General features: G+C 41.9%; 1 protein-coding gene across 1 annotated transcript; it reads left to right on the top strand. All coding sequences in view use genetic code 11, as the record gives it.

Annotated features, from left to right (window-relative positions):
* Positions 1-4,324: 4,324 nt before the first annotated feature.
* Positions 4,325-10,659, top strand: EGR_04937 (hypothetical protein; the record flags this gene model as incomplete). Its single annotated transcript, XM_024494186.1, has 7 exons — positions 4,325-4,424; positions 6,231-6,381; positions 8,211-8,311; positions 9,071-9,102; positions 9,563-9,702; positions 10,415-10,514; positions 10,549-10,659. 7 exons carry the CDS (start codon positions 4,325-4,327, stop codon positions 10,657-10,659), a joined length of 735 nt encoding a protein of 244 aa, XP_024351423.1.
* Positions 10,660-15,806: the final 5,147 nt, after the last annotated feature.

The raw sequence follows: 15,806 nt of genomic DNA, 5'->3' as shown, positions 1-15,806 counted from the left end.
GCCTTACCTTGGTTAGCAAGGATGACCAGAAACTTCTGTAAATTAGGAGCTGAGCCAATCACAGTGGGCAATCCAGCTAAGCTAGACTCCCATCTCCAGGGTCCAACCAACTGACAGGAGCAGAGACAAAAAACAAAGCGTACAGTGAGGGATACCCTACAGGCATACCCTTTGATGATTTTGCTAAACAATGGAGTATATTTGACAGGTTCCTATACCTTACAAAGTATCGGAATGATTACATTAACTTGTGATGTTTGGTACTTTCCTTTGGCATTTACCCTGAGGTCCACGGTGGCGGCGTTACTGAGGATGGAACCTGACACTTTCTCTCCCTATCAGGCAATATGACAGACTGCATTTATGCTTAAAAATGAATTAGAGACAGAAAATTTTTTGTCTTATGACTGCTAGCTTATTTTCCCTGCAAGACACTGATCATTACTGAGGCACCTTCAGAATCATTGCCTCTCTGCACAATAGAAATCAACAGACCATCCGGGGAGGTGGTGAGGCAAGATGAAACTGTTCGATAAGAAGGAGAAAAGGGACAAAAGTTTATCAGGTGTAGAGGAGGATCGTGTAAGAAACAATCCACCCTGTCCCAAATTACCAAGTAACTTTTCAAAGAAGAAATGCCCACCTTTTGGCTAAAGTAAAAAAGGTTGTGTCGAGTTTTGTGGCATCCCTCTTTCTAGTTATTTGCCAAGGCAGATGAGGAACTAAACTTGTCAAGTGGGTCACGTAAAAGCGAAAAAGCGGACGCAATTTCGACTTCTTATGCAGCCTAAGGGAGTGAGAATCCCAAAACCTCTTTAGATCAAGCTGTGGAGAGAAGCGGCACTGAATTTTGGGCAATTTTATTCACATAATTGATTCCTTAAATAAAAAAAATCCTCATCTCCATCTTGGTGTAATAACTCATTGTCGCATGGAGCGACTTGTCAAACGTCCGTCGGTATTGATACATGTGCGTTATTAGGCGGAGGTACGTCAGTCGCTGCAACCATCCATCCATCCATCCTCATTCCTCCTTGAGCTGCGTGGCTTTTAAAGGTCATGTAATTTCTAGCCTCTGATAGTCAGTTCGTCCCGAACCTCCCCACCCCTTCCCTTTTAGGATAAAAAGATGGCCTTGAAAAGTCTGTTTACTGAAAATTGCTACACCAGAGAAATGCAAGAGTCAAACAGTCATATTTCGCTGTCCCAGGAACCACTCATGAAAGTGATTTTTAATCTTCCTGCCACCGGTCTCAGCATCAGTGATGTCCACCCCCTCAGTAGTCCCTTCGGGGATCCAGACATCCTGTGACATGGTCAACCTCGAGTCCGAGGTCACTTCAGCTCCTGCTTCCAATGCTTGTTGTGCGCTTAGGCTATGGCTGGCAGCTGCGATGGGTTCACCAGGAAACATGTATTCTAACTCTCTGCGTAGGATAATTCGATCTGCAGGTAGACCGGTGAAATTCACCTTGAAGAAGTCTAGGTAACTGGACTGGGAGATGAGGAAGGCGGTGAGACTTGTCAGTGAATCAGGAGGAATGGTCTCAGTGGTGAAACGAAATGTCGAAAGCTCATCTGAAAAGTATCATGGCAAGGAAAAAAAAGGTGTCAATATCTCGGTGAAAAAGTGCCTCAAGTAAGCCTTTGTATGCACATTTGACAAATCTTGGAATTGTGAAGAATTTGAAGGGACATTTTTGTTGTTTCTGTGGATTACATCCGCTGCAATGAATGAATTCCTGAATTTATCCAACAGCAAAACGAATCTCTATAAGAAGGGCAACTTTTTTTATTTTCTGGAGATGGTAATCAAATTTTAGTTTTTTCTGCCTTTTTTGGTACAAACATATAGAAGATGGCCCATTCAGAGCCTTTTTGGCAGAAGAAGATTGCAGGCAGTAGTAACATGGACGAACTTTATTTCTCAGTTCCATTTTTTAAAAAAATCTCTGTAAGGAAGTGTACCAACTCTCTTGATTACGATATTTTTTGCAAATGCTCTATTTTGAGACATGGTTTTCAGATAAAAGCAGACGTTAGATTCTTCCACAATCTTCCCGACATTCACAATTGACTTACCCTTTGTGTATCGCCAGGACTTATCAAATACTTTACTTATTTCGTAAAAAAATAAAATTATTTGCTACAGCAGTTGTGGTTAGTTATTGTCTTATCAAATTTTGCTTCTCACTACTTTGTTTATGAGGATGCTTAAGACTGTTCCTCTATCTATTGCAACGTCACATATATGTGACATTAAGGCAAGGAAAGTCCTTGATGGCGTTTTTTAGTCAATAGTGACAATATCAAAAGCAGAGGATCCTCCTTACTTCCAGTGCATTCTACATCACCGGAATCAAGGTACTGAGGCTAAATTAGAGTGGTGTGCTCTCCTGTCCCACGACACACCATCTACAATTGATGTCCGGAAAATTTTACAAGAAACATGCTTCCACAGCTTTAGAACTGAGGTAAACTTGGTTCATGAAGCAGACAAGCCTAACACGGATCAGGTTGTCCCAACATTTTATGTTTGAGAGTCCAGAATAGCATCCATACTTTTTGTCTGTGTCATTGGTTAAGAAAGCCACTCGAAATAGCGTAGGCGAAAGAAACGATCTCAAGCGCTTGAACGACCGACGATACTTGAAGTCATGAACATCAACCTGATTGATTCCTGACCTATGGGCAACCACATATCCTAGTACTTGGCAACGCCTAGTCATGTACATCAACTTCCTAATCAGTGATTTTCGTTTTCGTTGAATAGTCGGACTTCACTTTACCAGAGTCGGAGTTCGCAGAGATGCTACAACTGCTCGAACTGAGGATTTTTTAAGCAATTTCCCTTGCAAGATGAACTAAAGCATTGTTGATAATAGATCAAGTATCAGAATTAACTGCTCAGAAGATGGTTTGGATTCTTGGTATTTCTAAATTTTTCGAAGCCCACTTGCTTGAAGGACCTAGAAGATTTCCACAACCACATTGGCTGTTACTTTCCGTTTTTGACAATCACTGCCTCGTTTTCTACAATCCCCATGGTTGTGGCTTTAGTTATTCGGAGGTGTGATTCGCTCTGCGTCACATGTTTAGCTTCGGAAGGGCGACTTTTGTATATTCCATTCCACTCAATGGGTACGTAGTCCATTGTATTGTCCACCCTACACACCACCCGTCAGGTTGGCAGACGACGCGTGGTAGTGGGGGCCAACTACCCGTGCTGATGAAGACAGTGGCCTGCAAAAAACAGACACGGGAGATTCTTGTTTGTTGATCGGTAGTGTAGTGATATGACCTTCATCTGTTAATCGGAGACAGGTCGGTGGCAGTTGACGTACGTCAGTGAGAAAGTGACTTCAGGTTCACAGTTCCATTAGTCACCCCCCTGGACATTCTATCAGCACGTAAGACGCCTAATTCTGTACGTATTAGAGATGTGTAGCCTTTTTCGGCGTTAACGTTGAACGCACCACAACCCTTGAACAGCATCGGCACTTACTAAAATCTTAAGCTAGTGGGCACACGATGATAAAGCAGATTATTTGAGACTGGTTAGGTAGTACCAAAGTTTTTCCTTTTTTATCTCAGTAATGTTCGGGAATAGGTATGGCGTAAAATCAGAATCTAGCTCCAAAGAGGCCAGGCTTGGCTTGAAGCAGACCCCTTTTAAAGTCTTCGTCGTTGTCCTCCTTGACTTATTTGGAAAGTGAATGAAGCAGCTATAAGGGCTGTTTTTCAACTGCTGCATAAGATAATTTATTCAAGTTCTCAAATCGCAAGATAAAAGGAAAATTGATTGAAAATACTTACCGAATACAGTGTTTCTACCATAGTCATACTAAAATATGAAATAAGTAGTATATTCAGTAAGCTGTAAATTCGAGTCACACCTTACATTTGCCAGGACAAATCGCTCATTTTTTGACAAAAAAAGGGGAAAATGGACCATTTATTTAACATCAACATAGATATCATTCGACTCAAGAGCTACTACAACAAATGCGTTAGAGGGAAAATTTGCCTAGACACCCTCATTTAAACAATTTTACACAAATGAACTTTTCACAAAAATATTTAGGAAATAGTTTGTTTAAGTCATCTCATCTTGGTTGGTTTAACAAAGTGACGGTGATTTGGACTCCAAATTTTGTGCAAGTATTTTGAGCCTAGCATTCAAAGAAAGTTGTCCGCCTTTTCCTCCATTCTAAAGGGTTGAACACTTTATCCGTAAAAGGTGCTAGGTAAAAAAATAACGAAAATGGAGCGGGGTCACAGGGACAAGTTTTAGGGGAGCCGAAATGACGTCGTGATTTATTTTATGGCGTGGTCAAGATCAAAGTGGTCACACTTTCACAGTCTCTTCTCAACAGGACCCATCAAAAATGTGCTGCATAATGTAGGAGAAAATTTTGACAAAAGTTTGCCAAGTTGTCAAATTTGACAAGGTATCCGATAGCATTAACCCCGTGTCTGGGTCGATAGCTCTAATCTCCAAGGCGGAGACGAATTCTGACCCTCCAACCCCAAATCTGGATAATTGGTATACCTTCTTTATACTACTCAAATGTAAAAAGCCTTTCTTTAATCAATCTTCTCTGTCCAAGATTCTGAAATTGCGGTGTTGCTCATCCATTCTTATCAACTGTTATTGTTGTATGATATAGTCTTGAATGAAATCAAATCAATAAATCAAACTTTTTTTCAAAGAAGGCCAAGGAGTTTGCGCTTGCATTTGATTGTCTATAGAAAAAGAAAAAAGCTGTCGAAGGGCACTCCGTACACACAGCGCCACTCACAAAGGTGGATGATCTCCCCATTCAACTGGTAACTCTAGGGGTCGCAAACTCTTTTACGGGAATTTGTCCTAGCAAAGAGCTTTTAGCCACCCTTCCCTGCTTCTACCCACTTTTGTATACGTGAAGGGCTAAAACGCATAGCTTAGTCTTCCATAAATGGTCAAAAATGAAGGAAAGCTCCCTTTAAATTGCAGTGATTTTTGAACCTGCAGGTTGCACTTCCGCTTGGTGGCATAACCTTTGGGGCAAGCTAGTTGCTTCCCCATGCCTTTAATACATAATTAATGTGCATTCTGTTATACCACCGTGGCGTATTACAACTTCAGCAAGGTCTCGGGACACCGAATCGGTGGCAGAGGCATGCAAACCCACTCCAAAAGTGCAGCAATCTTGATTTCTGCTGGTGAATACTAACTTTATCGTGGTAGAGGGAGAGGATACGCTAAAAATTGGTGAACCCTAAAGGACTCCTTATCATGACGCCTCCCTTTGGCAAGCATCCTAGTCCCGTGTTCCACCGAAGTGATGCCAGATCCGGGCTATTTGAAAACGCCATTTTGCATAAGCAATACCACCCCTGCTTTTCTACCGGCTGAATGAAACCCAACTAAATTTCTGTTTGTCTTCTCTAAGAGGCATAACTTGTCGCGCCTAATTTTCCAAACATTTTAGAGCGTGCTGAAGTTAGCGCTTCCATCCACCTCTCCTGAGTGGCCTATGCCATGCGCAGATAGAAGTTGAAGGTGCTCTAAGAACCCTTATAAGGCCAAATCCTATTCAAATACCCTAAATCTATGTGGATGAGGCCAACCCGTCCGTCTCCAAGCCTCCAGCATTCAGCCAGCTGTCAAGTACACACACATATCGTTCCCTCAAACATTTTTGATGTCAGACTAGAGTATAGCAACTCGAGACGTCAAGTGCATGTGACATTGGCATTATGTGTTTTAATGCAGTTAATTGTATCCTTTGCTTACTATAATTGCCTGCAGTGACGTCTCGGATGCTCTCTCTAAATCCAACATCATAAATGCACGAAACGTGTCCAGTTGTACTGAATTGCGTTGCATATAGTTTACCTAAGTTTCTTACAACAATTGCTTTTGCTGATGATATAATTAGCCTGAGGAGGAAAAGTACATCAGCCTTATGGGTTTCAGGCAGTAAATGAGACCACTAAAATGTCGTGTTAAGCACTTTAAAGCAATCTTTCGGTTGATTATCTACCTCTTCAGACTCTAGCTATTTGAAGTAATTTTAGTGGGGACTTAGGCTTCCATCAAAATGGGTGATAAATGTTGCCAGACAGGAAGTGAGCCCACTAATTACATGGGAGGAATGAAAAGACCTCAGCGGATGTAAGTGAAGATATCTGACAAAGTAGCAATTACTAGAAATGGATCAGTTGTGGGATAAGCTTAATTAAAGGTTCAACCTGTGGAGTCCAAAACTTACTTAATAATCTGACAATAGAATTTGCTTTTTGCTATTTAAAACTATCAAATCTTGATGCAAAAGTGAAAAATACGCAGTGTTTTGACGAAAATATCTGTCATTTACGTAACTTATATCATTATAAGTGAGCCAAAAATGCATCTAGGCATTTCAGAGCAGTTAAGATCTTAATACTCTACTGAATTTTATTTACTAAAGTAGGTTGTCTCCATACTACCTATATATGTGAAGTAGATTTGTCACTGCTACATGAGCGCTTTAATGAAGTATCTATTATCATTAGAAAGCAGGAAACCATCACTCGCCCCCGTACATGTTTACTACGACTTACAGGACTAGGTCACCACTTTTCATGTGGGGGCGTTCTCTACTAACCTTTCAAAGCTCGCGATAAACTCGCATTATTATTTCATGGTCATCAAAAAGGAGAATACAACTTTTTCTATTAAATGTTTAGTATTTCTCTTAAAATGAATGAAACTTACGGCAATAATATTGTCCTCCACCGAGTCTGCTAATATTCCCACAAAACGGTCTCTCTAAAAATGATAGAAGGGAAAAATCAGAAAAATATGTGAACATGTCCTAGAGGCAAAGCACTCAGCTCACAGGGATGTTGATTCTGGCAAACATTAGTCTAAACCGCAATCCTTCAATGCTCCCCGAAAGTCTGTTCGTCAACAGGAACACAACTGTGTAGAAGTAACTCTGAAACACGATGACATGCTATTCAAAACACCGTTCAGCTACTTACAAATCATCAGTAGGGGGTTTTCCATTCCACTCACATGCAACCTGACTTCGTCGGACACTTGGAATCTGGCCACAGGCATTTTCAGATCGGCGATAAGTATTTCACTGCCACAGGGACGTAAATCCTCGGTGATGTAGAGTCGTGGACACTTGCAGGGCTCCACCCAATCAATGCAACATCGCTGGATGTGGTAGACGCCCAGGATGGGGGAAAAAAGTGATCCGGCTACGAGTAGAGCTAGGAAGAGCATCTTTACACGTTCAAATCTGGAGTGGATCGATCAGTTGATGCGTTTAAAAATGTCAAATCTTCCCTTAATGATTTTTTTTTAAAAATTGCAGTGGGATTTTTTATTCTTTGATTTGCGTAAAAACTCGAAATCGAATCTTTGTTGCTTTTTAAGCATTTTGAAAGTGTGATTTCTGCAAGTTTTCTAATGCTCTAATGTTTATCGTAGTCATGGGAACGTCTTTTTAAATTTTGAGCATTTCTGAGAATTAATGGAACGGAATTGACTATTTGGGACTCGAATTGGTTGCTGTTTCAGTTTATTTAGTCAAATGTCCAGTCGGTCTAGTCAATGCGGAAGGACATGTATCGCTGACGTCCAGACGAGGCGCGAGGTCATTAACATAGCCTGAAGGAACTATAGTGTCCACGCAATTTATTATGTCGGTTAAACAAAGCATCCAATCACCGCATTCGATTGATGATGTGGCATTTGATCCCTTGAGAGTTTGTGGTAGGTTTGGACTAAATCTACTAACACTGCAATCAACCGAATTTTTGTTTTTCTTTTTGACAGTGCAGGCCTTTAGTCGCCTGTGAGGCAATCCGCCCACAAAGTTCCTTTCGTGTCAACTCTTCCACGAGTCTTCCAGGTTCCCTGGGCATTGATGGCAGAGGGAATGGCAGACTTGCTAGCGGCAGGGGTTAGTGATCCACGTCAAAAGACCTATTATTCCGATTTTGTCGATTGAACGTTGTTCCAAAAGATCGGCACTGTGGATAATCCAGCCTAGGAAGACTGGCAACTGAAGGACCAATGAAATTAATTTCACTTGTGAATGTCAGCCCGATCTCGTACCCTGCACGGCGGCTGATGATTACTGACATCCGACTGGACTAGAACGTGTTGCAATCGTCTGTGAATAACCGCACCACTTTCGGATGCCCTTTGAGATAAAAACACTACTTAGATTAGCAGCTTTAAGAGGGAAACGAGGTATCGGGGAGTCGAATATTGACTCTTCCACTTGTCATGGGCAATTTTTACGGCCAGTGAGTGGCCACCTTACAGGTAAATAAGAAGACCATCGAGGTTCCTTTGGCTTCCTCAATTTTGAAGTCTATCAGCTGACCAAAAATATTCGTTTGGGTTGCTACAACCTAAAGGTGGGTCACCTAGTTTACCGGTGAGGTACTCTTTCGTGTGCTTTGCGCCACACATTCAGCTAGCACATTCCGTATGCCAAGCCATTTTCGTGGTGACATTGACCCAAAGGTCACACTAGGAAAGGGACTTTCGTCCACAGCAGTCAGCAGTCACCGTGTCGAATTCAAAATCTGGCATTTGCAGCAGGATGTACCCGCCTTCGGTGTTGAAGAAGTCAGTGCCATTCTTCATTCGGATTGGATACCACCACACCAGCATCGGAGAAGACCTTTTATGCACTTAAAGGCGTCAGAAAATCCATTTCGAGGAAACTAAAGAGTCCGAGTAATTACATGTACGACAAAACACCAGTTAAATCACTGAATTCAAAGTAATTTTAAAAATAAGGTGGCAGTTAGTGGGGTCCGTTCTAGGTCTTCCATAGTAGATACGTTGAGAGGAAAGGATCCTTTCATTTCCGGTACTTGTGCGTAAGCAGCCACTGTTTTTCGGTTAAAAAGGCTTAGTTCTCCCTCCCCCCTCCCCCAAGCTCCCCATTTCAACAGGTTTTCACACTTTAAAAGGCTAAAAATAGCCTGAAAAACGAGTCCAACCAAATTCCTCGACAATAAATTACCAGGCTAAACACAAGTCAGGGGCTTATTACTTTTTTTCATTTTGAAGCTTCCTCTTCACCACACATACTACTGCCTCAAGTTAGTATGTCATTTTCCGAGATGAGTAACCGAAGGAGGTATAAATTGTCCCCTTTCATGTCCACCTTCCACTTGTTTGCATTACCTCCGCCATCCTCTGCATCACCTGTTCATTCTATCATTTTAAAGCGTCAAGTCCGGTTAATAATTTATGGGGGTTTAAAATCGGGCCAACTTTTGGCTGTTCTCGCGACATTCAACATAGCCTGCTGCTGACCTGATTGTTATGGCGCGGATGAGTCATCGGCCGCGATGACTCAGTGAAGGCACGGCATGTCTACCCGGCCCCATTAGTCATTGGCCGCTGTGTGTGTGCGTGTGTGCAAGGAGGGAAACTTCTTCAAATATACTTTCCTTTTATCCTCCCCTTCTCTACTACAAATTGAAAGTGTACATTAATGTGGCAGCAATCACACTGTTCTACTTTTTATTTTGCGTCCCCTATTTGAAACCTACTTAGCTATCAAAAATTCCAAAATATGTTGTCCTTTTAATTGGCATTCTGAAATTAATTAATCTTGTTAAGAATTTGTTTACGAAGCTTTTAAATGGTGTGATTATTTGGCCTAATAAACCGACTGCTAAATCGTTCCACTCCAGGTAAAGGAAAATTTTCACCCTTGGAATGTGATTGGTCGGTGTGAAGGACACTGGTTACTAGTTGGCAATTTTGATTGGTCATTGGCTGTTCAGATGGCTGGCTGAAGTTAGCGCTTGGGAGAAACAGGCGTGTCAAATCTGCAAATTTTGTCATACTAGGCATTTTGACACTTTTTCCATTGACGCAATAGCCACTGAAATGGGAAACCTTTTGTGTCCTGATGAATAGTGGTGTCTCATCGAAATGGGTTTCGAAAGGGTTCCACAAAATGTTGGAAAAGCGGCTGATAGGGGATCTAACGATTTTACTAAGCATGGTCCGATGTCTGGAAATGCAGTTTCAACAGCACCTATGGTAGGGTAGGCGTTCATATGCGTTCACGTAGTGTTTATAAGTGCTGGAGAGCTCCGAAAATGACGGCTTCTCTGGTCATCCCTAATACTTCGTGCTCTTTTGCCGTTTAAGTCACTGGTTAGTCGATTGGGTCTTTAACCACGTCCGTTGGGGCATGCCGCAAGACGGAAATGCAAACTAAGTTAACAGATCGACCCAAAACTGGAAAAAAAGGTAAAAGTTGTTTGAGGATCAAGGCATTATAGGTTTCTGCCTTTTAAATTATTTGTTTTGGTTAAATAATTATACCGCTTTTCCACTCCCTCCATGAACCTAAGAGTAATCAATCATTTTACCACTAAAATGTGTCCAAAACAGCCATAATTCTTTTAAAAAATATGCTGGTTCTTGCTTCGCTTTTCCACCTCATATCTCTAGCAATGATCCTAATGCTTGGTATTTTAACCTTGTTCAGCGCGTCAACTTTATGACAAGTGTCTTTCATTATAAAGCTCGGAAAACGTGAACCTCAACGCAACAAAGAAACAGCCAAGTTCCTCATTAGTTTAAGTAATTACACGTGTTTTTTCTCATCACAACCACTAAAATCGGCTCATATTTAGTGCTAGAAAGAAATCGTAGTAGTAAATCATCTATTTCTGGCATCCACAGTTTCTATGCGTCTGGTAGATTTAGCGACTACGCTCATTTTTTCCGGTTATATTATCTTCCTTAACGAATACAAAGCGCACCTATTATCACATGGATCTGAATCAAGAACAATCATTGTTGGAAAAGAGAGGCAAGTTACTATGGCATCAGCTTAGCTCTAGCACCTTAGTTACACCCAGAATATGTTGAGGAGGGGTGCTGGGGGTAGACAAATGAGGTCATTCTGTTTTTATGCAGTAAAAGCCAACTACCCTCTCATCAAAGCACAAGATGTCTGTGGATTTCACTTTTATCAAACGGCGTGTCTTTAGGAGTTAGGAAAAGCTGAACAAGACCTTAGTCACCTTCGATTCCATCCCACCTTTATTTCCAAATTGTCTGTTCCATTTGGCATATTATCGTGTGATTGTCTTGCGTTAATGTCAAGACAGTAACAGACATGTAGAGATTGAGGGCATTGCTAGGGGATATCTGCTACTCACAAATAGCAAAATGTCATCATTTTAATGTTCTGGAGGTTTCCACTGGGAAGGTGAATTCTTGGACATTTCAGACCTTTTCCCGATTTGCACTCTAATGTGAACTAATAATTAGGATAAGGTCAAGGTCACGGTATTAATGCGCGGGGACGGTAGTCATCCGATCCACTTGCTGGCTCCCACACATCGTACTCCCAGTGTACTTTCCGTACTGAAGTTTTTTTCCCCTCGGCTATTCCTGTTGGGGCCTGAAACTGTCCAATGACTACTCACATGCTTAGCAGAAATGTTTTCAGAAAAATACGGAGGATGCGAAGGGTACAGCATTGCTCTCCCCTTTTCCGATCCAAAAGTTAGGTGTAAGGCCCTCTCACGGACATGAGAGTAGGCAATGTTACTTAAGACAGAGAAGACAAATGTTTCTCAAGAAGAAGCCTGCCTTGCACACCTTCGAGTTGCATCGAGTTACAATTTGCAGATCACAACGGCGATTGTTTGGTAGCCAAGATGAAGTGCGCAGTAAACAATTTCCTCCATATTGCCCAGCACACAAGTAAAGATAAATCAACCATATTCTGCCGAGGATGAAGTGGTGTCTTATAAGTGTGCAGTACTGAATGGATCGTGGGAATACAGAGGCCATTTCTTATCGCAAGTCAATCGGGGAGAAAACAATCTAAAATACTGAGGGCAGTGTTTCTAATGCGCACGAAAGAAGTGAAGAGTGAATCAGGCGATCTAAAGGCCTATTATCAACGCTTGACATTGGAGTGGGACCCCTTTGTTGGGTTTCCACCACGACTTTCCCTCTCCATGTGGTGTAGGCGTGGAACCGATTATTTCATTACCAGCCATTTACTCAATTTAAAGGTTACATTATCGACAATTCCTGATTGGTCAGTTTTTAATTACTTTAACCTTGATCAGGAAGAGAGAATCCTCCTCAATTTGATGTGTCAATAATTCGGGTGGTGGCGGTACGGTCTGCCATCGTGTGCCACACCCTCATTAAGGGCTTTACAACACCCTGTGCACGAAACCAACTTCCTCTTCAATCTTGTAACTGAATGAATCTTAAGTAGGAAAGCAAAGAGGGTGAAATCAACTTCATTAGATGCAACCGACACTTTCGAGGGTAAGAAAATGAGAGAGTCCAATTAAGAGTGCCGTATCGGGAGCCTGAAGTACATCCGCACCTTATAGTACATTAATGCAACACATGGAATATAATTTTACAGGTCTCCACTATTTGCAGCAAGTTGTAACAGCCAATCACACTAAAACCTGCGCAAATCTCTCCTGGAATCTGATATTTCCATTGGTAGTGAATAATAATGAATGAAAACCCCTTGGCTTGGATTGAAGCCTTTATTATAAAAGATGAAATGAACTACAAACTGAAAATCGAAAGGTTTTCTTTCAACTGCTACGCTCCAATTGACCACTGTGCCATCTGCGCTTCTCCTGAAGGTGCTAAGGCAGTCAAGTCTGAGAGTAGCTCCACCTATCAGTGCTGAGAGTGTCTAATATAACGATGCCCAACTTTTCAGTTTCCTGCTAACCGACCTTTGTGGTGTCGGCGTGGAGCTCTGCTCGTGTCACATATACTTCCAAGCCTCCAGTACTTCTGAAGGTTTTCAACAGATCTACTTCCAATCCCGTATGACCATGCGCCTGCAAGTTGGAGACGTGATTAGGGGAAGTTCAAAGGCTCTGCCTTGAAGTGTGCGCGATTCAAACAGCTTGTACCGGCTTTAATGTCGACCCACTTTGCTGGATATCTGAGAAATTTATTTCCACATTTTTCAGTTAATATATACACTTAATTATTAAAAAGCATTGGATAGAATTCGCCTTTGATTTGCCACTTTAAATGAACAATTTGTTGAAAGTAAAAATACTCGACAAATGAACAAGCGAACTGCTACCGGAGGGAGTAGGACCTTTGCCATGGATTTGGGGGCTCTTTAAGACACGGAAGGCAGGATAGGTAGAGGAAGCAGAAGAAGAAAAACAAGTGGAACACGTGCGCAATGGATGATGTGGAAACAAATTTTCCGAAGTAAGTGACTGCACCGCTAGATATGAATCGCTGCACTTCCTTAATTGTGGCAGGGATGTCGCTTCTTCCAATGGTTAACAAAGTTGTTTCCCTTAAAGGATGCTTTTAAAAATTGCCTTACTGAGAAAAGAAAAGTAAAATTGGCTAAACAGGAGGGTCCGGGGTTAAACTATGATCAAGTTGTCGTTGCTGGGTGGTGTTGTTGATGCATTAATCATGGCAAGTTGAGTTAAACAGTGAAGACCTTATAGAAATCCTGAATTAAGTAGTTAGGTTTTAGTAAAGTAGAAACTTTTTGCAACTAATACTTGAAAATTTCAAGAGATGTCAGGATTCTCTCCTCTGCGATGGAAGGTAAGGTATATCTCCATATGAGACAAAATTCAGTGGGGATGTGACAAAAACTTTAACAAAAAAATCGTGCTTACTAGGTAGAGCTACTTCCAAGGGCATCCACCTTAGGCAAATGGCATAAGTGACATGAGCAGGCTACTATGTTCCCATCATGGATATGGAATCACAGTGGAGTGGAAGAGCTCGGTCACTCAAAGAAAAGGTGGAGGAACTGTTTATCCTCCAGAGGATGAGCTCCCGCTTGGCAGCATGTCCCTCCAGCCAGTCTTGTAGACTACCGGACTTCCGATACCTTAATAATGAGTCTTCTTCCGTGTTGGTAGGTGCCTCAAGGTGCTGCATCTTTAGCAGGGATACGCAGATCCCGTTCAAGATGGAATCAAACGAACACGATGTGGATGTGAAAGTGTAACTATAGGTGGATCTACATTTAACTCACCTTCAAGCCTCATATTTTGCATTAAGGTGTTCAACAACCCAAGAAATCGCTTGCTTAAACAACTCAAAGTAATTTCAGTCATTTCCACTGAATGAGTAGAAACCTGGCTGACACCCTGACAACATTGAAAGGAGAACCAAGTTGAAAAAAAGAATTGTTCGCACTCCCCTTCCCCTCAACCGCTGCATTACTACTACTACTACTTTTGTGTCAATTTCTTGTGTAAAATCACACTAAAGAGTTAAGGACTGATTATTTGGAAAGTGACATCCCACCTGTTGAATTTTCTTTCACAGTATTAACTACCGTAATAGTGGGCTGGGCACCATCACTGACGTACGGAGATCTGATTGGCCATTGTTTAAATGTCTACACTCCTCGAATGTCTTACCATTTGGAGACCAAGTGTCCGATAGCCGTGATGTTGCCCTCTTTGAATTCCTCGCTAGATTGAAGCAGATATTTACGAGTTTCTTGCTATCAACTGAACTCACCACATGCTGTTGCATACACGTGCATGGACAACAACCATCACCACTGTTACCAGAGTGCGAGAAACGGACCTTTGAAGCATCGACCGTGCTGACTGGGAAGCCCTCGGGTTTCCAAACATTTACCTCCTTTTAAAACCTCCACTTACGTGACAGGGAATTGTACGCATCCTCCCTTCTGACAATGTAACTCCTTTTGTAGCTAAAGTGGGATTAACTCTGGGGTGCCATGAGGTAAAACGTCCTCAGTAATGCGGGGAGTAACTATGGGGATGGCATTGTTGTGGGATATGCAATAAATCACCCACTTCGCATAGAACAAGTGCTGAAAGAGGGCTGAAACTATGGTGACGCACAACAGGATGATCAGGCGAAATGTAACATCTCACCAGACACGTATTGACAGGCGTAATCCCCGTCGTTTCACTCCTTGAAGGTAAAAAATCTGTCAAACCAACAATTAACCGCTTTTAGACAGACAACTGGAAAGAAACAAGATGTCAATGAATTGGAGAAAGAAGACGATTTAAATAACGAATCCGAAGAATTCTTACCCGAATTGGGAGAGTTGAATTAAATGGGATTGTTTATTTTCCCCACGATCTTATTCAGTGTGGGAAATGCGTTTGATGCAGAATGGCATCCAACCATCTGCTTCGCTTCTACCTTGAAGATATATGAGCCAGTTAGTCTAAGATAAAAAATTTTGTATATAAATTCACAAGAGGCATCTAATTATCCTCCCACCCCCAAATGAAGAAATGTAGTACTTTCCATGGTTATTTAAGAGGTGATGACAACTAGACACGGTGAACCAAATGTCAAAAAGCGTCACTGAAATGGAAAGTGCCCAAGTGGGATAACAAAAATGGGGTAACGAGAGGTTGAAAGCAATGATATCCAGTCTCATGCGGACGGATCCAATTGGAATGATCCTTAAGGAAAGATCTCAAATGGGTTTGTATTTGACCGAACAGTTGTCGAGTTCTATCACTTTTGCAGAAAGACACCGATTCGGTGCGTGTGTAAGCACACGGATACCGTGATTTCCATCACCATCGTGGTGCCATTTTGGCCCCGTGTAACCACTCCGTGTCCATGGCCTCCCGACCTCGATCCACCCGTAAAGGCGACAAGACAACTTTATTGAATTCACTAAATGAATAAGACGTCTGAATTTGTGGCACGGTTGCGTCACCAAAATGGCACACTAAAGGAATACTTGAGATAGACAGAGGACTCACACCACCGCATCATTCAGACCACCTCCATC

Source organism: Echinococcus granulosus (assembly GCF_000524195.1).
Source record: "Echinococcus granulosus chromosome Unknown EG_S00033, whole genome shotgun sequence".
In the NCBI taxonomy this organism is placed as follows: Eukaryota; Metazoa; Platyhelminthes; class Cestoda; order Cyclophyllidea; family Taeniidae; genus Echinococcus; species Echinococcus granulosus.
This window is presented reverse-complemented; position numbering and strand designations above follow the sequence as displayed.